The sequence below is a fragment of the Periplaneta americana genome, chromosome 13, assembly GCF_040183065.1.
Source record: "Periplaneta americana isolate PAMFEO1 chromosome 13, P.americana_PAMFEO1_priV1, whole genome shotgun sequence".
Classification (NCBI taxonomy): domain Eukaryota; kingdom Metazoa; phylum Arthropoda; class Insecta; order Blattodea; family Blattidae; genus Periplaneta; species Periplaneta americana.
Genome location: NC_091129.1, coordinates 4892838 through 4915815, shown reverse-complemented (window position 1 = coordinate 4915815; position 22978 = coordinate 4892838). Strand labels below are relative to the sequence as shown.

Here is a 22978-nt window from a genome sequence, read left to right as displayed (position 1 = left end):
GAGAGTTACATGTATACAAAAGGTATTTAAAAATTAAACAACAAAATATTATGAACTATTAATTAAACACTGAAATAAACTGTGTAGCAGAATTAAACTAAAATACATAGAATGTTAATATATTTCAAATAATATTAGATAATAGAAAGAGATTATTACGAGACAATTAAAATACAGCACAATCAGGATGATGTCTAAAGAAAAAAGTAACAATGTAGTCAGTGATAGTTTGAATCAGTATGATTGGAGTGAAATGCTAATAAGGTTATCTTTTAAGCTGTTCTTAAAGGTGTTTATTGTCTTGCAGCCCCTAATACTTTGTGACAAGGAATTCCATTGACGCGAGGTGGATATTGTAAAAGATGATGAATAACAAGATGTTCTATGAAGAAGTATACTTAGCGTGCCACAGATAAGTGATCTGGTATTTACGTCGTGGTTAGAGTATAGATAAGAGAAACGAGACGAAAGGTAATTTGGTGTTGAAGTGTGCAGAATTCGAAAGAGTAAAGACAAAGAGTGTAAAGTTCTACGTTCTTTAAGTCGGAGCCACGAGAGACTTGCGAAGGACGGTGATATGTGATCATACCGTCGGATATTTTCGTTTTATAGAACAGAGATGAGATTCTTTGGAACTATGAAAGGATGTAGTGTAATAGACTAGATCCCGAAAGGAAACATAAGAGACGAACTAAATTAAAATTAACACTTTACAGAAACAAGTGGATAAATCTTATTGACAAAATATAAAATTGAACGTACCATAAACTAAAATAGATTATCAACTCGAGGGATACCGCAATGTTGAATAATTTAGGAAGTGGTAGAAAGAAAATATGAAAGCAAAACAGATTCAAGATGTAAACCTTAAAATAAAAGGATGATTTTGATGATAGAGATACGTATTTTAAACAAAATGCAACACATGAAAAATGTTAGAATATTGTACTAAAAATTAATAACATATCCTACCTGAAGTAATATTAAAACAGATACTGTTGAATACTTACCAAGAACTTTTGGTAGATGAGGCTGTGACCATAGCCATTCTTTCAGTTGATTAACGGCATCTATGGCGTTGCTTTCATCTGAATAATATAATTTCCATAATTCTTTAATTTCTTCCCTGGATGCAGGAGGCAAGACTGCGATTTTCATCTGGAGAAAGAAGAAAATCTAACTGATAAAACCGTGCTAATCGGATGCATTATATTTTACATGCTTTGCGTCCACACCTGTGGAGTAACGGTCAGCGCGTCTGGCTGCGAATCCAGGTGAGCCGGGTTCGAATCCCGGTCGGGGCAAGTTACTGGTTGAGGTTTTTTTCGGGGTTTTCCCTCAACCCAATACGAGCAAATGCTGGGTAACTTTCGGTGCTGGTCCCGGACTCATTTCACCGGCATTATCACCTTCATATCATTCAGACGCTATATAACCTAGATGTTGATACAGCGTCTTAAAATAACCCAATAAAAAAATACATGCTTTACGAAAAATTACAGAATAGAGTCAAAGATGATATACAATGTAAAGATCATCCATAACAAAAAATTTGCCAGGAGATAGGGTCTACGTTGTTCGATTTCTGCTTCAAAAGTCAAAACCCGTAGAAATGTTCTGTGAAATTTATAATAAACAAATTATATAAAAATAATTATATTAATCTAAGTCTTCATACATTTCAATATAAAATTCCATAAATTAAAGAATAATGACTATACACAGTTAGTAAAAAGTCTCGCACCATCTTTATAACTTTTGAAGCATGTGGTCGAGTGACATGAAACTCGGAGTGGGGATAGCGGTACACTAAGAACTTGATAATGGTATTACCTAGTTTTCAATTTCCGGTTTAACCGGAAATAACTCTAACTCCCCTATTTTAAATGGATTACCCAATATATGTTTATATTTTCGAATAATGCTCACAGTTAGTAAGAGCTTTTCAAAAAGTTTCCACACTCCATACTACTGTACAAATATATTGTTGCTAAATCAGGAAAACAGAAAAAAATGTAGGCTAACGAAAAATACGAGTAAAACGCTTCTTTTGTTTACTGTGGTTTGACTTCCCTGTGTTTATATTCATGGAATATGGATAAAACTCTTCTTTTGATTACCGTGATTTGACTGTCCTTTGTTTATATTCATGGAATATGGGTAAAACGCTTCTTTTGTTTACCGTGATTTGACTGTCCTTTGTTTATATTCATGGAATATGGGTAAAACGCTTCTTTTGTTTACCGTGATTTGACTGTCCTTTGTTTATCTTCATGGAATATGGGTAAAACGCTTTATTTTGTTTACCGTGATTTGACTGTCCTTTGTTTATATTCATGGAATATAAGTTAAACGCTTATATTTTTTATCGTGATTTGACTCTCCTTTGTTTATATTCATGGAATATGGTAAAACGCTTCTTTTGTTTACCGTGATTTGATTGTCCTTTGTTTATATTCATGGAATATGGTAAAACGCTTCTTTTGTTTACCGTGATTTCACTGTCCCTTGTTTATATTCATGGAATATGGTAAAACGCTTCTTTTGTTTACCGTGATTTGACTGTCCTTTGTTTATATTCATGGAATATGGTAAAACGCTTCTTTTGTTCATCGCGATTTGACTGTCCCTTGTTTATATTCATGGAATATGAGTTAAACGCTTATTTTTTTATCGTGATTTGACTCTCCTTTGTTTATATTCATGGAATATGGTAAAACGCTTCTTTTGTTCATCGCGATTTGACTGTCCCTTGTTTATATTCATGGAATATGAGTTAAACGCTTATTTTTTTTATCGTGATTTGACTCTCCTTTGTTTATATTCATGGAATATGGTAAAACGCTTCTTTTGTTTACCGTGATTTGACTGTCCTTTGTTTATATTCATGGAATATGGGTAAAACGTTTCATTTATTTACCGTGATTTGACTGTCTTTTATTTATATCCGTGAAATCATGTTTATTGCCACGGAAACATCTTATTTAAGAGATTGAATCTGTCATCTAGTGCGTTAAATAATTCTATCTGATGTTGAGTGAAAGGGAAATAATTCTAATTTTAATTACGCTTGGCTATGGAGACAGAGGTGTGGCGAATTTATTCAATGATACGGTATGCATCCAGATCGCAATCCATTTCCACATACAACATTGACAAGAATCGTAAGGAAATTTACTGAAATTTGAAGCGTAAAGGACTTACCAATATCAGGTCGCCTGAAAAGTGCAACTTACGAGAATACTTCATTGGATGTTCTCCTCCGTGTGCAAGAAAATCCAATGCATTCCATTACAAATTTTATGTTCCGCGATGAAAATCCTTAATAGTGTCAAGCAACATCCTTATAAAATTCAACCTTTGCAGGAACTTTTAGAGAACGATTCCGATAGAAGAATGCAGTTTTGCGAATTAATGATGGAGCGCATTAACAACAATCCAGTTTTTCTTAGACAGTTGTATTCTTAGATGAAGCCACATTCTGCCTTAATGGATCTGTCAACAGACACAACTGCCAATACTGATCCACAATGGATAGAGAAGAACCAAACGCAATATCCACAAAATCTTAACGTTAGGGCTGGTATAGTTGGTGATATCATTGGTCAGTCCTTCTTTAGAGAAAAGCTAAATGCTAATATACACAGTTGTTTAGAACATCCCGACACGCTAAGAAAAAATGTTAATTTAGGGACCAATTTATGCAAATTGTATTATATTTTTTTCCCCTAATATGTATTGTAGGGATATGTTTTCCGTACATTTTATAAATGGTGGAAATTTATACTTCTTTATTTAAGAAAATACAATAATAGCCTAACTTCGATTTCTCCCATTATGGGGGAGATTTTCGCCGGGCTGTGCAATTCGCCGGGCTGATCATGTAACACCATCCCTCGAAATGTTATCCTGGCTCCGTCCAGAAGATCGTAGGAAAATCCACTGTCTTTCCCTTCTCTTTCACATACAGTACTGCATTTCTCCACTCCAGTCTATCTTGCGTCTCGCATTCTAAATTTATTCACCCATCATAACCTAGACACACGATCACAACACTCCTCAATATTATCCATTCCCTCCCACCGAACATCCTCATATTCATCTTCTTTCACTGTGGCTGTTCCTCGGCTTTGGAATTCCCTACCGAGTAATGTCAGGGAATGTCAGACATCAAACCAATTTAAGAATAGGCTAACGAAATATTTTTCTAACAATTCTTGTTAACAATAATAATTGTTTCAGATTTCTCAATGTTTAATGGTTATATATATCACAGATAAATATCTAAATTATCTCATTATTATTATTAATAGTATTATTATTATTATTATTATTATTATTATTATTATTATTATTATTGTAGCACGTATGGGCGAATCCAGAAATGCATATAGAGTGTTAGTTGGGAGACCGGAGGGAAAAAGACCTTTAGGGAGGCCGAGACGTAGATGGGAGGATAATATTAAAATGGATTTGAGGGAGGTGGGGTATGATGATAGAGACTGGATTAATCTTGCACAGGATAGGGACCGATGGCGGGCTTATGTGAGGGCGGCAATGAACCTTCGGGTTCCTTAAAAGCCATTTGTAAGTTATTGTTATTATTATTATTATTATTATTATTATTATTATTATTATTACTGCTATTACTACCACTACTACTACTGTTATTATTATTATTATTATTATTATTATTATTATTATTATTATTATTATTATTATTATTATTGTAACTATTTCTTACCAATATTTATTATTGTCACACTAACATTACTTATCCAGCTTTCATTATTTACTTTCATGTTGTTTTTTGGTCTAGATATGAATGTAATAACTATGTAAGCAATTGTATTCAATTAGAATTAGAGTCTGGCTGGGCGGAAGAGAAGACCTACTGGCCTTAGCTCTGCCAGATTAAATAAATAAATTAAATTAAATTAAAAATTTTGACATAGACTGAGAAATATCGGAAATACTTTAAAATCCCACATATACAACACAAATTTTGTTCCTGAAATATAGGCTAAATATTTTCTAGCCCAATACTCTTACTCGTTAAGAAATATACTTATTTAAAATTTTCAGTCATATGACTTATCATTCTTGTTACAAATTAATATTTACTAAAGCATGTTAATAGAAATGAAAGTATAAAGTTTTTCGTCTGTGTGGTATCTTCAGATACATATTGTAGTTATTTTACGATATCCAACATAAGTATCCTAGAGTGTAGAATGTATTCACTTTTGTAAAGAAATATTATTGTGTAACATTAAGAAATACAGTCATTAATAGGGACCGTATATTGTCCCAGGACGTACGGAAATAAGGTTAGCTCTTCATGGACTATATTGACGTGACGTCATATTTGACCCGTGCCACAGCATATTGTTTGTGCTGAAGTTGACCTTCTATTCATGATACAAAACTACACCTCATAGACTGTTTACAATGCACTATAGTGATAAAGACTGATGTGCCACGATGATCTTTCATACAATTTAATTTATTTGTTCATTTATTTAATTCATTTATTATCACTGGCAGATTTAAGACCAGAAGACCTTCTCTTCCACTTAATCAGTATAAAAATGCAGAGAAAATATAACAGCGACACAGAAAACAATGGAATAATAATAATAATAATAATCATAATAATAACAATGTTTGCCAAACACCACGAAATTGTGACGTAGTAGAAATGCAACCCGCACACCATTATCGCAGGGAGAGGGGTGGAGTGGGTATCTCCTCAGGTAATGCAGTGAATAACAGTGCAGAGACGAACTGTGACCAAAAAACGAAAGCAATATAATATTCTTCTAATTATCAACTATACACACTATTGTCCATGTTAATTTCTTATCCTCCTAGTCATTATTTTTGTATTATTAATAAAATAAAAGAAATCTAATTTCTTACTTACTAGCAGACATTTGAAATTAGAAAAAAGTACCAGGCTGATTACGAAGTTGTAAATTACCAGGCTTCGAGACTTTGGACCCGATTCAATAAGTTTGCTGTGCATGCACTATAGGTTGTTGACTCGCTGCAGGTAGGTAGAGATGTGTTGAGGTAACAACGTTGCTATTTAGAGTAGAGTACGGTAGTATGGGGAAACACGCACATATGTACATTCTGAAAGTAAATGTACATTTACACAATAACAGTGTCAAAAGAATGTGAAAAGCATTTATTCTCCTGTCTTTTATAAGCATTTGTGTTTAATTATACACAGTGTTAATGGTGGAAATAAACATGTAGCAATTTTAATTTATTCATTTATCCTATTGGTCGTCTTTAGGAAGTGCAGTTACAGTACCGAATTGCAATGTACCTACTACAAGATACATTCTCAGTGTCTCAAACGTAAATCTTTTTCGGTTATCTGCCAAAGTTTGTACTGTGGAAAGCTGCGATCTACGTCGCATGACGTGATTGGAGCAAAACGATAAAACCTAACATCATTGCAGTCTCTAAGAGACAGTCCTTTATTCTGGGGTGATTCTATGCCCACTAATATACTGTTTATGTTACACAATGTTCCATATCCGTAATTTTTGTATAAAATTCATTTCCACTTCTGTTTTACACGTTCAGTAACCGGTGTACTTGGTGTCTCATTAATTCCCTGCGTCATTTTCTAAATTAATGTGAGGGCTTCCGGCATCTCTTGCTCTGACTTTTCTAACCCTGTAATAGTTTCAGACACAGTTTGAAAATGAGTTTATGTGAAAACCAAATTATTAGTCACAACCTTCAAATCCAGAGCTTTTTCTTTGCGTATTTGTTGGCATTCATTCTACAGTACCCCCACCCACTGTACGCTTTACCACTATACTCAGTACGCCGTTATGCGGATTTCCCACTGAACTGCTCTATTGGGTCCGAAGTCTCGAAGTCTGTAAATTACACTATATACTTGAAAAAAAACCTGGAAGTATTTTACTCCAATTAAGACATAGAAGCCGATACTTTTTATTGTTTATTTATTAATGAAATATTCAAATTACAAGTAAGGGCGTGGTAGTCTTCATATCAAGAAGAATAATGACAACGTGCATTCTTCTTTCATACTTGATTTAAAATTTCACAACAAATTAAGTATCTCATATTTTTGCCATCTGCACAAAATAAATACTTTTGCTCCCATGCTCCTTAAAATTAAGTTTTTACTTACTATCTGTTATGGAAAAGACATCGAAATATATTACCCTACACACTTGTAACATAACATGCGTACGTCCGCTGCTGATAAATGTCTTTACTTATATCGAAGTGATGGCTGTAAACAGAGGGTGGGGGTATGATGTCATGGTTACGCTTGAGTGGAGGCAGGGGCATGTGTCGCGACACAGCTTTTGGCGATCACTGATAATAATAATAATAATAATAATAATAATAATAATAATAATAGCAAAATGTAGATGTGTTTCATCTATATATATATATATATATATATATATATATATATATATAATTTGAACTGGTAATGGAAATTACGGGAAAACGGCTGAACAGATTTTAATGAGTGACACCTCATTTTCATGCCTGGCATCCAAAGTTTTTCGGAAAAATAGTAGTTTTCAGTGAAATGTCAGTTTTCCTACATAATTTTCCTATTTTCCAAAATCCATCTGTTGTCTGATTTGAGAACTAATTTTATTGAATCACGGCCGACTTGATTGAATTTCAGAACAAAAAACACACTACAGTAAACAATAGGCTATTACACGAAGGCCATGACCTGCAGGATTGCCGACATATTTAGAGCTCAATTCAATTTGTTATTAAAAACTGATTCTGCAGTGTATAATTTTCTGAGTACAGCTGTGTATTGGATATTCAAATCTACGAAACTTGAGGTGGTTTGATGACATTATTACCATTAGAAATTAAATATTATTATAGTTAATATCATGATGCGTCTATTTTTCATTAATTGTACATAATATTGATGCTATGTTGATGACATGAAAGTGAAACGTTTTGAGGTTATGTAAGTAAATGTAGAGAATATCTTAATTTCGATCTTAATTTCTATAATTTACTGAGTGACTGCTATATTCTATATAACTACAAAACTTAAGTAAGATAATAATATTGTTATTAAAAATCAAAAATTTTATACTTTTTAACACAGTGGCGTTGGGTCTTTTTCATATACTCAATGGCGGTGTAGTGTAGATATTGATACAGTATTTGTCGTCTTCAGTATTGGCTCGAGAGAGCGCAAAAATTACAGTTCCTAAGGACAGATAATAAGGTATTACTTACTGATAAAATAAGAGGCCTAGAAAATTTTGTAGTCTCCAGATCATTTCAGCATGATCTCGTAGTAGGATAAAATGATTTTAAGCTCTACATTTCAAGTTCTACATGCAGCAGCTATAGGAAAATGCTATTGTTCGAAAGCTTAGCAAACCTGACATTTTTTTTAACTTTTGCCTACATTCCACAATGGCTTGAAATAGCTATTGCTATCGTCCTGACATTGATACTTGCGTTTTCGCGCTGAAACTCAAAAACTAAAGTTGGATAATTTCAAGAAAAATTATTTGATCTAAAAAAATCCATTCAGATGGAGTATGTTTCATTATTATGGAAGCAAATAACTATCAAAATGACAAGTATTCTTCATTGAAAATAAATCTGGAAATTTTATATTTGAACGTCTAACGAACTTAGTTTGCAGCAGCATTTGCTGCACAAGCCACTAGTTACATATAATTCCAAGAGTTAAATGATTATAATTTAATGTAAAATAAGACAATTTGTATCAAAATAATGATATTTCATAATCAAGGACAATTTTTATTTGTATGTTAAAAATAAAAACAACATTAAAACCCAGATCTGTTTACGTTTAAACTCATGTCAGTTATATTATTTGTTGAAGTTTTGAGGTCAACAAGATTAAAACTCTTACGTAAGGAACTTCTTATATTCATTAGTAATTACAGGTAATAAATAGTGTTATAAATTCATTTCAGGCTCCAACGTATGTAGCCCGCATTTGCTAACAGAACGGACTGATAATTTCATAACTTGTGTTACAAGTTTTATAGTGGTAATGTTAATCTTTAGAAAATGAATAGTTCAGTGTATACTTTTATTGAACTTAGTATTCCCAAGAAACTTACTTACTTACTGGCTTTTAAGGAACCCGGAGGTTCATTGCCGCCCTCACATAAGCCCGCCAGTGGTCCCTATCCTGAGCAAGATTAATCCAGTCTCTATCAACATATCCCACCTCCCTCAAATCCATTTTAATATTATCTTCCCATCTACGTCTCGGCCTCCCCAAAGGTCTTTTCCCCTCTGGTCTCCCAACTAACACTCTATATGCATTTATGGATTCGCCCATAACTGCTAGATTCCCTGCCCATCTAAAACGTCTGGATTTAATGCTCCTAAATGTCAGGTGAAGAGTACAATGCGTGCAGCTCTGCGTTGTGCAACTTTCTCCTTTCTCCTGTAACTTCATCCCTTTTAGCTCCAAATATTTTCCTAAGAACCTTATTCTCAAAAACCCTCAATCTCTGCTCCTTTCTCAAAGTAAGAGTCCAAGTTTCACAACCAAACAGAACAACCGGTAATATAACTGTTTTATAAATTCTAACTTTCAAATTTTTTGAGAGCAGACTAGATGACAAAAGCTTCTCAACCGAATAATAATAGGTATTTCCCATATTTAGTCTGCGTTTAATTTCCTCCCGAGTGTCATTTATATTTATTACTGTTGCTCCAAATATTTGAATTTTTCCACCTCTTCGAAGTATAAAACTTCAACTTTTATAGTTCCATTTCGTACAATATTCTGGTCACGAGACATAATCATATACTTAGTCTTTTCGGGATTTACTTGCAACCCTATCTCTTTACTTGCTTCAAGTAGAATTTCCGTGTTTTCCCTAATCGTTTGTGGATTTTCTCCCAACATATTCACGTCATCCGCATAGACAAGAAGCTGATGTAACCCGTTCAGTTCCAAGCCCTCTCTGTTTTCCTGGACTTTCCTAATGGCATACTCTGGAGCAAAGTTAAAAAGTAAAGGTGATAGTGCATCTCCTTGCTTTAGCCCACAGTGAATTGGAAACGCATCTGACAGAAACTGACCTATACGAACTTTGCTGTACGTTTCACTGAGACACATTTTAATTAATCGAACTAGTTTCTTGGGAGTACGTAATTCATTAAGAATAAATTATTGTTCTAATAGTTGTCCCATTCTGAATGAATCTCCTGAAGTTAAAGTCCTCAGAATAATAATCGACTTACATTAACTTTTGGGATAAACTTGTTCTTTTTTGTGCATTAGATTAAGAAAAATTATTCAATATTTTGTCACCCTACGAAATTACTTGACTGTCCACACTTTAGGACTGATTTACCCCGCATTAGTACAAGCTATACTACAATACGGCATTATAGGATGGGGTAGTGCTTATAGTACCTCCCTCATGCCAATAACTCTGCTACAGAAAAGAATAATAAAAATATGCCTTCATAAACCTCTTGATTATCTTTCAGAGCTGCTGTATTCAGAATTTAAAGTATTCGACTTCCATCAAATTTATAACAATGTATTACTGAATTTCGTACATAAAACCCGAAATGTATTTAATTTACTGTATATCCACATACACTGGTGGCCATAATTCTGGAAACTTTTTGTTTTTGTACTGAATTATTATAACATTTGTATTAATTCACATATTTATACAATTGAAAATGTTATTCGTGACTGACCCGTTACTTATGAGGTTGTAATAAAAGTATTATATTAAATCCTGAATATTTTAACAATAAATTATCATTACTATGTGGGAAATTATGTTCTTGTCCTTTAAGATCTAAATATTAATTTCAGATTTCATTATAATTTCCCATTATTTACTGTAATAAAACTGGTCCATTCTTGAATTTAAGATTATTGTTGATCAGCAGAAGTATTGTTGAGCACTGGTAGCATAAAATACTAATGATGAAAGAGTAATGGAACGGAGAAAAATTCTCACCGGCGCCGGGATTTGAACCCGGGTTTTCAGCTCTACGTGCTGATGCTTTATCCACTAAGCCACACCGGATACAACTCCGACGCCGGTTAGAATCGTCTCAGATTAAGCTCCAACTCTTGGGTTCCCTCTAGTGGCCGCCCTCTGCACTACGTCATAGATGTCTATGAACGCAGGAACGAAGTCCACACATGTGCTGAGGTGCACTTGATATGAGTGACTAGTTGGCCGGGATCCGACGGAATAAGCGCCGTCTTAAATCACGAAGTGATTACGCATATCATATATATTATTTTAATGTACCGAAGTACATATGATATCAAGTGCACCTCAGCACATGTGTGGACTTCCTTCCTGCGTTCATAGATATCTATGACGTAGTGCAGAGGGCGGCCACTAGAGGGAACCCAAGAGTTGGAGCTTAATCTGAGACGATTCTAACCGGCGTCGGAGTTGTATCCGGTGTGGCTTAGTGGATAAAGCATCAGCACGTAGAGCTGAAAACCCGGATTCAAATCCCGGCGCCGGAGAGAATTTTTCTCCGTTCCATTACTCTTTCATCATATGATGACGCAGAATATCTGCATGGAAATATCATATGTACTTCGGTACATTAAAATAATATATAAAATACTAAGTCAATTGCTGTGTAGAACTTCCTATATCTCTTTAGAAGATTTCCTTCGATCTTTCAATGCTATTCGACAAATCTGCCTCACATCTCTTGGACTTACTTCAGGCTTTCTACCGGTCCTAAGTGTTGTTTTACAAGATTTTGTGGATTTGTACTTCTGCCATACCTTCTGGACGCCAGACAATGTAGCACCATTACCAAGTTTTCTTGCAATTTTCTTGATTGTGTAGCCTTCTTGTCGAAGTGTGACTGCCCTACAAGGTGTTCAGTTCTTTGGTGGATCCATTGTGATAAAATGATCAATAAAGTTTGTTGTAAAGCAATCAGTTGTTCACATAACGAAATCTTAAGTCAGACTAATGATAGAAACAAATTAATAATGTACATATTTTATGCTACCAGTGCTCAACAATGCTTCTACCGATCAACAATAATCTTAAAATCAACAAAGGACTAGTTTTTATTACAGTAAACATTGGGAAATTATAATGCAATCTGAAATTAATATTTAGATCTTAAACGACAAGAATAAAATTTCCCACACAGTAATGGTTATTTATTGTTAAAATATTCAGGATTTAATATAATCCCTTTATTATAACCCCATAATTAACGAATCAGACACGAGTAACATTTTCAATTGTATAAATCTGTGAATCAATGCAGATGTTATAATAATTCAGTACAAAAACAAAAAGTTTCCAGAATTATGGCCACCAGTGTAAATATAAAACCAAAATATCAGACAGCATATGCTTGACAGTATCTAAATGTACTACAGCTGTAGCATATAATCACAGTAGCAACTTCGGTCCAAGGCTTCTCAACATGATAATAGCTAAATTCCCAAACACACAATTTTCTAATGCTCCTTATTTAAAAGCAATCTATTAAAAATTGCTGTTAACAGAGAAAATTTAAACATACATCTTGATTACACAACTTTTAACACTATATCACTTCGGAATGTGTATTATATGCCTTTCTCGTGTTGAATTCTATCGTATTTGGTTAACATGTTTCGGCCTGCTCTTGGCCTTCTTCAGAACTGGTTGTTGCTGGTCTTGGCGCCTTTTGTTTTGTTTCCTGTGGGGGGTGTGTTTGTGTAGTGCAATGTGGAGTCAAAGTGTGTGTGTTCTGAAATTGAGTTGTGTGTTGAGAATTTCATTTGGATGTGTTTTTGTGTATCTGTGTATTTCGTATCGTTCTAGTGTGTTTAGTTTCTGGCTTTTTGGTTGCATGTGCAGTATTTCCATGTCTGTGTTGATGTCTCTGTTGGTGTGGTTAGCACTTGTGACGTGTTCTGCATATGTGGAGGTGTTTTTTAATTTTGTTATGGCTGTGATGTGTTCTTTGTAACGTGTTTGAAATGATCTGCCTGTCTGTCCTATGTAGAAGTTGTTGCAGGTGTTACATTTGAGTTCGTATACACCTGTGTGGTTGTATTTGTTTCATTGTGTTGTTTGTGTGTTGAGATGTTTTTGTAGACCAAGACAAACAGCAACCAGTTCTGAAGAAGGCCCATTCAAGGCCGAAACATGTTAACCAATTACGATAGAATTTAACATGAGAAAGACTTATAATACATATTCCGAAAATTTAAAGTTCAGTTATTGTAACATCTGTGTTTTTTATTCTTCTTTTTTTAATTTTTACTCTCTTATTTAATAAAATATCTTAACATTATGTGGAATGCCTCCTAGGTACCTGTAAATAACTTACTCTTTCAGGGGGTGCTACAGTGTTTTTATATAAAAAAAATCACTATGTATCTTTGTTTTTGCAATAAAGTATTATTATTATTATTATTATTATTATTATTATTATTATTATTATTATTATTTGAAATTTTTATTGGAATAAAACAGATGAAATATGCAATAGTTTGAAAAAAATATATGTCTGCAGTACTAGACAGCCTTTGCTTCAGCCTCTTCATTAAAGTTGCATAAACCCAGGGACTAAAACGAATTTTCTCCGAAATTAATGGAAGGTTCATGCAAGTTTTGCATCTAATTTTGTAATGAATTAGACGAGTTATGCATTTAATTACGATTTTCTAGATCTCATGAAACTGTACAAACAAATTCCATACGGTAGGGAATAACTTGAAGTATGCGATGCCGTGCCTTACTCATTTCTTTAAATTTTGGATGAGACGAGTTTTGCTTATAATAGCCTTATACAGATAGTAATATTTATAAACATTTTCTTCACAATACTAAAATAAACCATTTTCATCCTCTACTGGTTACATGAATTGTACAGTATGACATCCCAGGCATTGAACATGCAGATATATTTATGGAACCATTTTCAGTATTAAATTAAGGCTTTCCTACACACAAAAAGTGACATATTTATCATAAAAGGATAAACAATAATTTATTTTTAAGGTGCCGAAAAACGGCCAATACTGATTTACTTTGTGACCACTACAACCTGGCCTCCCATACTTAGAATATTTTTCTGCCTTTTCCTCGGGAGGAGAAATAACAGTTAAAATGTATTTGTAGCTTGATGGGTCTGCGTTCGGCCTCTTCGGGATCCCTGCCTCGTTTCAATAAAGTAATGCTCACAAAGAGGTCACGAGCAAATTATTGTCTAAACGTCGTTTCATGCGAGACGATACAAGTTCTTAAAAGATTTCTTGGTTTTCTGATTTTGTGATGCCTGTGTTGACGTACTTACATAGGACCAATGTAATTAGAACAGCTAGACTGAGACTTCAAAGAAACATAGGTACGGACTGGTCAACGGCGCGTGTATCTTGAAATGGTACAATCATGTAACATTTCGTCAAACGTATCAACACCTCCTTTCGCATCATTATAAAATTCAGTCATTACTGGTCCCTTTGTTTCCTCATTTACATCCGGAACAGTTTGCATTGTTGAGAAAATTATCATTTATTTCCCCTTTTAGTCATGGATGACACATGATTATTTTTGTCATGAATAGCAAACTGTGAGGACAATATATTATTTTCCCATTCTACGCGTTATCATTTACAATATACAGTCGGACACAAAAGTCTACATACACCCTAAAAATAACACTTAAATTCAAAGTCAATAAAGAAAATATTATGTATTCACTTTCTGTGACATAAACAGACATTTTAGGAGATGAAAAACAACATATATACTGCATTATTATTAACAGTTCCATATAATAACACAAAAGAAAAACCGTTCAGGTACAAAAGTCAACATACATTTTGATTATTTTCACTTTCAGGCACCATTTAATATTTTGTATTTCCACCTTTTGCTTCTATCACAGCTTCCAAACGTCGAGGCATAGATTCCACTAATTTTTTTGTGTCCGCTGATGTAAATTTATTCCACTCTTTCACTAAGGCAGCTTTCAAATCCTTCTTGCTTTTGTATTTTTTTAACCTCTGCATTAGTTCGCCCCAAAGATGTTCAATTGAGTTGATGTCTGGTGACTGGGGAGGCGAATGCAACTGTTTTGGTACATTGTAAAGTAGCCATTCTTTTACGACAATGGCCGTATGCTTGGGGTCATTGTCTTGCTGAAACATCCAGTCTGTTCCTAGTCCCAGTTTCTCAACAGATTGTTTCAAATTCTCCTTTAATATGGTGAGATACTTCCATTTATCCATAATGTCCTCAATAAATACTAAATTACCAACTCCAGCTCCAGATATGCAACCCCATACAAGAATATTTCCACCACCATGCTTCACTGATGGGACAAGATTTTGCTTTTTCAAACTTTCATTCTTTTTTCGCCACACCTTTTGCTTTCCATCACATTGAAATATGCTGAATTTACTCTCATCCGTGAAAAGCACTGTATTGCAGTATGTGGGATCTTTACTTCGATGCAGAGTTGCAAATTCTAGGCGCTTCTGTTCATTTATGCTTATGAATGGTTTTTTCCTTGCTGTTCTACTTTGAAACTCATGCTTTTTCAGAAGTCTTCGTACTGTGATGGGATGAACAATATTTCCACTAGTATTTGCGACATCTACCGCCAACTCCGTAGCTGTAATTATGGGATCTGAATTCACTTTTCTAATGATGTGTCGTTGCTCCCTGTTAGATAATTTTGTTGGTCTTCCACATCTGGCTTTGTTTTGTACACTTCCTCGATCATTGTTGTTTCTTATTACGGTTTGGACACTTGCATGCCTCCTTCTAACAATTTCCCCAATTTTACGCAGTGAAAAGCCCTTTTTATTGAGCTCAATTTTATGTTTTCTTACCTCCACTGATATTTCAGTTCTTTTTGGATCCATGATACGCGATCAAATTATGTATTGTAATACACATCTACTGTTTTAACAAACTGCACCAATTTTACTGTGTTCACTGCAACGTCTCTCCTACAACTGACGAAAGAATCGCAGTGTATGTTGACTTGTGTACTTCAGTAAACTCAAACAGTTGCACCTAACAAGCTTGTAGTGCAAGATACTGGTCTGAATACCTTGGTTTTTGTTGTTATGGAAGTGGACGCAGACATAGAGTTTCACGTTAACATCTGTGCATTCAGGGTTGTACAAAATATGCTAAAAATGGGGGTGTATGTAGACTTTAGTGTCCGACTGAACAGTCTTAGAAAAAAGTTTTGTCGCACTGATAATTTATAAGTTCCAGAAAGGAGGCAGCCCGCATTATCAGAGGACGAGCGTCTTGGTTCACAAGGGAAGGATTAGTTGAGGTAATAAAATTAGTTTTGTTTCGTTGTATGTCTGATCATGTGCACTGCCTCATTTCTGGGACTTAAAAGTATCTGTACCTCAGAACCTTCTTCTAAGACTGTACTTACCATCATCAACATCAATGTAAACTTCGTATGCACTATTCACAGAATCTGCAAATTTTTGGTATTTAACAATTATACGAGATGAAATTTATTAAAAATCTATAAAGAATTCGTAATTTCACGACATGCGTTTCAAACCTGACACAGTGTGTGCAAAAAAAATAATGCTCTATACAAAAAAAGATAGTAAGAAATTAACTTTGAGAAGAATATAAGATGATGTAAACCAGAGACTAGGCGATATTAGCTCCCAATCACGGTAGAAGAGCTCGACCTTGATCACGAGCGCATAGCGCATCCACTGTAACGTAGACATCAGGGATGTACGTACACATGCAGGGAATATAGGCAGCAATTATTACAATGACTTCCGTTACTAAATTTCTGGCTATGTAATAGGGCTAATTACTCAGTTATATAATATACAGGGACATCATTTTATTTTTACTTCAATTTTTATTGTACCTGAGTTTTTTAATGTACTTCACTCCCACCCCTTTGATTAATGAAGTTCAATCATCCTCCACACAGATCCAAGACCGCATATACAGTCACAGTAGCCTTACGGTCATGGTAAACAGAACGTTCCAAAAATATGTTCGCGTTTTCCAGTGACGAAAGAGCTTTCAATATTGAATCATTTTCGCACAGGTACTGTCGTCCATATGCCTACGTCGTATCCCGGTTTCCCCCACCAGCTTTCATTCGCCAGCTAGTGGCTGGGCTGTCTTAGCTTTTTTCTGAGAACATTAATTTCTGTTAGGACTTGGACGTCTACGTAATATTATACAAGTGTTTAAAATAACTTAAATAAAAGGGCCTCGTTAAGTAATTAACTGTCACGTGATTTCCTCCCTTTCTACGACCCTACGACATAACCACTTGGCGGACAGTCGATAGTATGTCTGAGTAATTTTATCTTTTCGGATCGGGCAGAAGTGAAGACTGAATTTACAGTACGTAAGGTACTCTTTTATAGAGTAGGTATAGAATTATTTCAACATGAGTTACTAGTACGAAGGACGAAACTGGTAATTGGAATTAGGTACAATAGTCTACAATGCGATAAAATGCACATTAGAACTGAAGCCTGTATCGAAATGAACGGCCACCATTTAATAAAAATGTTTAAATATCCATATAATGATTATTTTTCAATTGAACTTCATTCTCTATATTGTACGCTAATGTGCTGTAGACAGTATAATATACACTGCATAATGAATACGTCCACATGGACAGCTCAGTTCGTGAGTAAAAACACTCATTGTTAATACTGTACTGTATTTTGATTAAACAAAAACCTAATGAAAATGATCAAACTCAAAAGCGCAATATTTCCTAGTTTACGTAAATGGATGAACTACTTTTCTTCCCTCCTATACCTAGTAAAGTGATTTGTTTGTATATTACGCCAGTATCATCGAACTCCAGTCGTGGAAGGGAGTAGCAAACGGCGTTGATCCAGAGGTATAGGCAAGTTAATATTTAAAATGTTAGTAAAAATAAAATGATGTTCCTGTACATATATAAAGAAATCGCAAAAAGAAGGGTTTTTAGGAACAAAAAGAGAAATAGGAAATGTTAATTGTATGCAAACCATTTTCTTGTTAAAAGCAAATATTTATTATGTAAATACTTCACTTCATTGGTTAGGAGAAACTAATAGGGTCTACCTACTCGACGTGTGTGATCTCTAAGTACTTTTGAGTATTGTTGAAAAAATAATGATGACAATATTGATTGAAATAGAGTATATTGATTGTGTGATTTTGAAAATGTAGTCCTTACTCTCAGTCGTGATTATTTAATGAGTTTTCTTAGAGTGATTTGTGAGATGCACGTAACACGAAAAAAACAAATTGATTAAATTAAGATATTGAGAGCCATCGTAATTTTTGGGGTCAATCATTTAAGGGGATATGTATGGCTTTTAAAACTTCCAGAATTTCGGCTAAAATTTGTGAAATTTAAACTATATAAACAGATATATAATAATATCATCTGTAGAAAATTTGGTGCAATTAAGTCTAATAGTATTCAAATTATATTTTTAAGTATATTTTATGCTCGACCACGCCGAAATGTAGTAATTATACACCTGGTAGCAGTCCTTTAATGCATGCCATTAAAGTACACCTACTCATTAAAGTACAGGTGTTTTCAGCCAGTGAGAACTCAGCTTACAGTTGTTCAGCCAATGTCAAGTCAGCTTTGTACCGTTATAAAACCGCAAGTATCGATTATTCTCGGATATGCAATCGAAAGACAATTAGCGAAAGGGCACGAAGGCTGGAAATCCAATACTGTCGCAGAAGGTTATGTTCTGTTACTATAATAATTAGCGTTAATTGTAAATAATATTGAAATAAATTCAATTTGTCATCTCGTTTTTCAATGTCGAATTCAATAATAATGAAGGTTATACCAAGTTTAACGGGATTACATCAAGGTCAATGACATTATTGTTCCTCGGAAAAAATCAATACTTTCGCGTCTGCGCACATCTCACAATTCACGACCTAGAACAAGGTCACTTCCGATCTTGTCAGATACAAATAAAATGTATACATCTGAATACCAGTAATTTCAAGTTAGAAATATGGTCGAGGATAAAAAGTCGTATGAAACTCGCCTATAATGGTAATTAAGAAGCTCGTATGAAAATTATGAAACTCGCTTGCGCTCGTTTCATAAACATCCATACTCGCTTCTTAATTGCTATCGTTATAGGCTCGTTGCATAATGTACTATTATGTTGACGTTACTAAAAAGCTCCTTGCATCAAAGTTTTCAAAATGTTTAGTTCATATTTGCTCAAAATCCTTAAATAGTTTTTGGAATAAAAGTGAATTAGCATTTTGAGCTTAGTAATGGTATGAGTTAAAGTGCAATCAAAGATAAAATATTATTTCTAAATTAAAGAAACGCGTAGTCTAATAAAAGTAAATATCCAGAAACAAGGAACAAATACAACATCAACAATACATTTAAAATAAAGAAATAAAAGGAATCTAGATACTATCTGCTGACCCAAATGTATATTAATTTACCTTCGATGTCAATTCCGAAATGAATTTATTTCTCTCTTCCCCTGAATAATGCCTATATTTTCTTTTCATGTTGCGACTCATAATGCCGTTTTATGTTGCTTTTTTTGCAAATGATATATTTTTTACACAACATACACTGGACTTCATCACCATGTTCGAAGCATAAATATTGTGTCTTCCACTCTTCCTTGAAAGCTTTAAGCGCTTCCGTTCCGTCGTGATGCGCTGTGTTCTAAGATCTGTACATCCTTTAGCAATGTTTACAGGTAAAAGAGCTCCGCGCACGCGCAGCGGGCATAAAATAGCTCTCGCTCGCAATTATTAGTCACCATCGCAAGACCGGTGTAGACTATGTATGACGGTGCAATTAAAAAAAAAAAAAAAAGGAGAAATATTTGTCACCATGAATGGTAACAAGGTTGGCACACAACCCAAGGAAGCAAATCCGCTTACAACTGGATATAACTGGAGTATCGCCAGAGCAGAATCTTTGGACATTCAGGTGAGATTGATACAAGGGCACAAATGAATGAACAGAAATATCAATGCAACCCGTATAAAAATATAATTCGATGGGGTTGTGAACAGCTCCTGTTACAATACTAAAATTATACTTCCTACGTATCTCGCATAATGAGGAAAATGCTTTTATTTATTTATTTACTTATTTATTAACTTTTTATTTATTTACTTATTTATGTATTTATGTATTTGTTTATTTATTTATTTAGTTTGTTTATTTATATATTTCTTTATTTAACTAATTGTTTATTTATTTATTATACATTTAATTATTCATATATTTATTTATTTGTTTATTTATTTATTTAGTTTGTTTATTTATATAATTGTTTGTTTATTTACCTAATTGTTTATTTATTTATTTCTTTACTTATTTATTAATTTTTTTACTTTATTCGTTTGTTTGTTTATATATTTGTTTGTTTTTTACTTAGTTAATTATTTATTTATTTTATTTGTTTGTTTATTTATATATTTGTTTATTTATTTACATATTTACTTATTTATGTATTTATTTCTTTTATTTCTTTATTTATATATTTGTTTCTTTATTTATTTGATTATTTATTTATTTATTTGTTTATTTACTTATTTCTTTATTTATTTAATTACTTATTTTATTTGCTCGTTTATTTCTATATTTGTTTGTTCATTTACTTATTTATTTATTTGTTTATTTTTTATTTATTTATTTTATTCGTTTTTTATTTATACATTTGTTTGTTTACTTATTTATTTATGTATGTATTTATTTCTTTATTTACTTAGTTATTTATTTTATTTGTTTGTTTATTAATATACTTGTTTGTTTATTTACTAATTTGTTTATTTTTTATTTATTTCTTTTATTCGTTTTTTATTTATATATCTGTTTGTTTATTTACTTATTTTTTATCTTTTTATTTATTTATTTTATTTGTTTGTTTATTTACTTACTTATTTATTTCCTTATTTATTTATTTATTTATTTATTTATTTATTTGTTTATTTATTTACTTAACTGTCTCTGTCAGTTGATTTTCACATGACTCTTGTCTGAACATGCCGGATTTGATGGATTTCAGTTCAAATCATTCCCATATCAAATAGAAAGTAAATATAACATTTTCACCAGTACTAGCCTATGAACTACTTCTTAATTATCTAGCCCTGCTAATAACCCTATAGTACTATTTTATATATTGCATATCTACCATACCATATTAAACAACATAACACGAAAACATTAATAATAATAATAATAATAATAATAATAATAATAATAATCTCATTCAGGTTCTGGATGATATGTATATTATCAGATACTACATCTCACTTGACGATATGTGTCATTGGAAGAAGAGTTGTTTGTTCGAATTTGAAGTCTGATTAGTGGAATATGTAGCTAATCGGCGATGTATGCATTGCAGGGAGAAAGGAACTTGCCACTCTACCCCATTATCTCCCTACCTAGTTGCCTCATGAGTGATGTTTTACTGGTGTTACTTATGAGGTTCAAACCTGTCTTCGGACATTTGACTAAACAACAACAACAATAATAATAATAATATTAATAACAATATTAATAATAATAATAATAATAATAATCTATACTAATAATAAATCTGTAGCCGTAATTTTTCTGGTAATTTTCGATTTTCTAAAAATAATTGCTTCTAACATATACTATTAAACACCCTGAAACCGAAAATCGCTTTTTTGAAATTTTTCTTTGTATGTCTGTCTGGTTGTTTGTTACCTTTTCACGCGATAATGGCTGAACCAATTTATATGAAAATTGGAATATAAATTAAGTTCGTCGTAACTTAGAATTTAGGCCATATGGCATTCAACATAGTTTATTTGAAAGGGGGGTTATAAGGCGGCTCGAATTAAATAAATCGAAATATCTCCCTTTTTATTAATTTTCATGAAAAATACGAGTATTACATAACATAAGTTTCTTTAACAATGATTTCCGATAAGTTTTATTCTTTGAAAAATTTTGATAGGACTGATATTTAATCAGATAAATGAGTTTTAAAATTACAATAACAACGCCATCTAAGGCGGTGTAATGAAATAAAAAACAAATGACTTCGTCTATAAGGGGCCTTGGACAACAACAATCGAAAGCTATGAAACAGAGCCTACAGAGAATGTTTCTGTGTTTGTATGAAGTAATATCGGAAGCTAAATTAACCGATTTGTATAATTAATTATTAATTCACCACTGAAAAGTGTAGTTTCTCTAGATGGACATAATGCTATAATATTATTACAGTAACTTCTGAGTGAATCCAGGTCGGTAATATTAAAATAGCTTCTTATCATTTTCTTTTATTTCATTACACGGCCTTAGATGGCAGTTATTTTAATTTTAAAACTCATTTATCTCATTAAATATCAGTCCTATCAAAAGTTTTCAAAGACTAACACTTATCGGAAGTGATTTTTAAAGAAACTTTTGTTAAGTAACATTTTCACAAAAATCAATAATAAGCGAGATATTTCGATTTATTTAATTCAGGACCCCTTATGAGCCCCCTTTTAAATAATGTATTTTGAATGCCATATAGCCTAAAATCTAACTTATAACGAACTTAATTTATATCCCGATTTTCATCGAAATCCGTTCAGCCATTATCACTTGTAAAGGTAACTAACATCCAGACAGACAGACAGACATACAAACAAAAATTTCAAAAAAGCGATCTTCAGTTTGAGGGTGGTTAATATACATGTTAGGATCAATTATTTTTGAAAAATCTAAAATTACCAGAAAAATTTCTGCTACAGGTTTATTATTTGTATAGATTCCGCTGATTCAGAAGTCAATGGTCGCTGTGCATAATCTGTATACTAGTAATAAATCTGTAGCCGAAATTTTTCTGGTAATTTTCGTTTTTCCAAAAATAATTGGCCCTAACCTATATAATTAACCGCCCTGAAACCGAAGATCGTTTTTTTTTTTT

General features: G+C 33.0%; 1 protein-coding gene across 2 annotated transcripts in view; it reads right to left on the bottom strand.

Moving 5' to 3' along the window:
• LOC138711541 (retinol-binding protein pinta-like) overlaps nucleotides 1–22978 on the bottom strand; it is a 58406-nt gene that overhangs the window by 27618 nt on the left and 7810 nt on the right. For both annotated transcript variants that reach the window (XM_069842722.1, XM_069842723.1), the window contains exon 2: nucleotides 1011–1158. In XM_069842722.1, the coding sequence (XP_069698823.1) occupies nucleotides 1011–1158 (148 nt within the window). The remainder of the gene's footprint in view (nucleotides 1–1010; nucleotides 1159–22978) is intronic.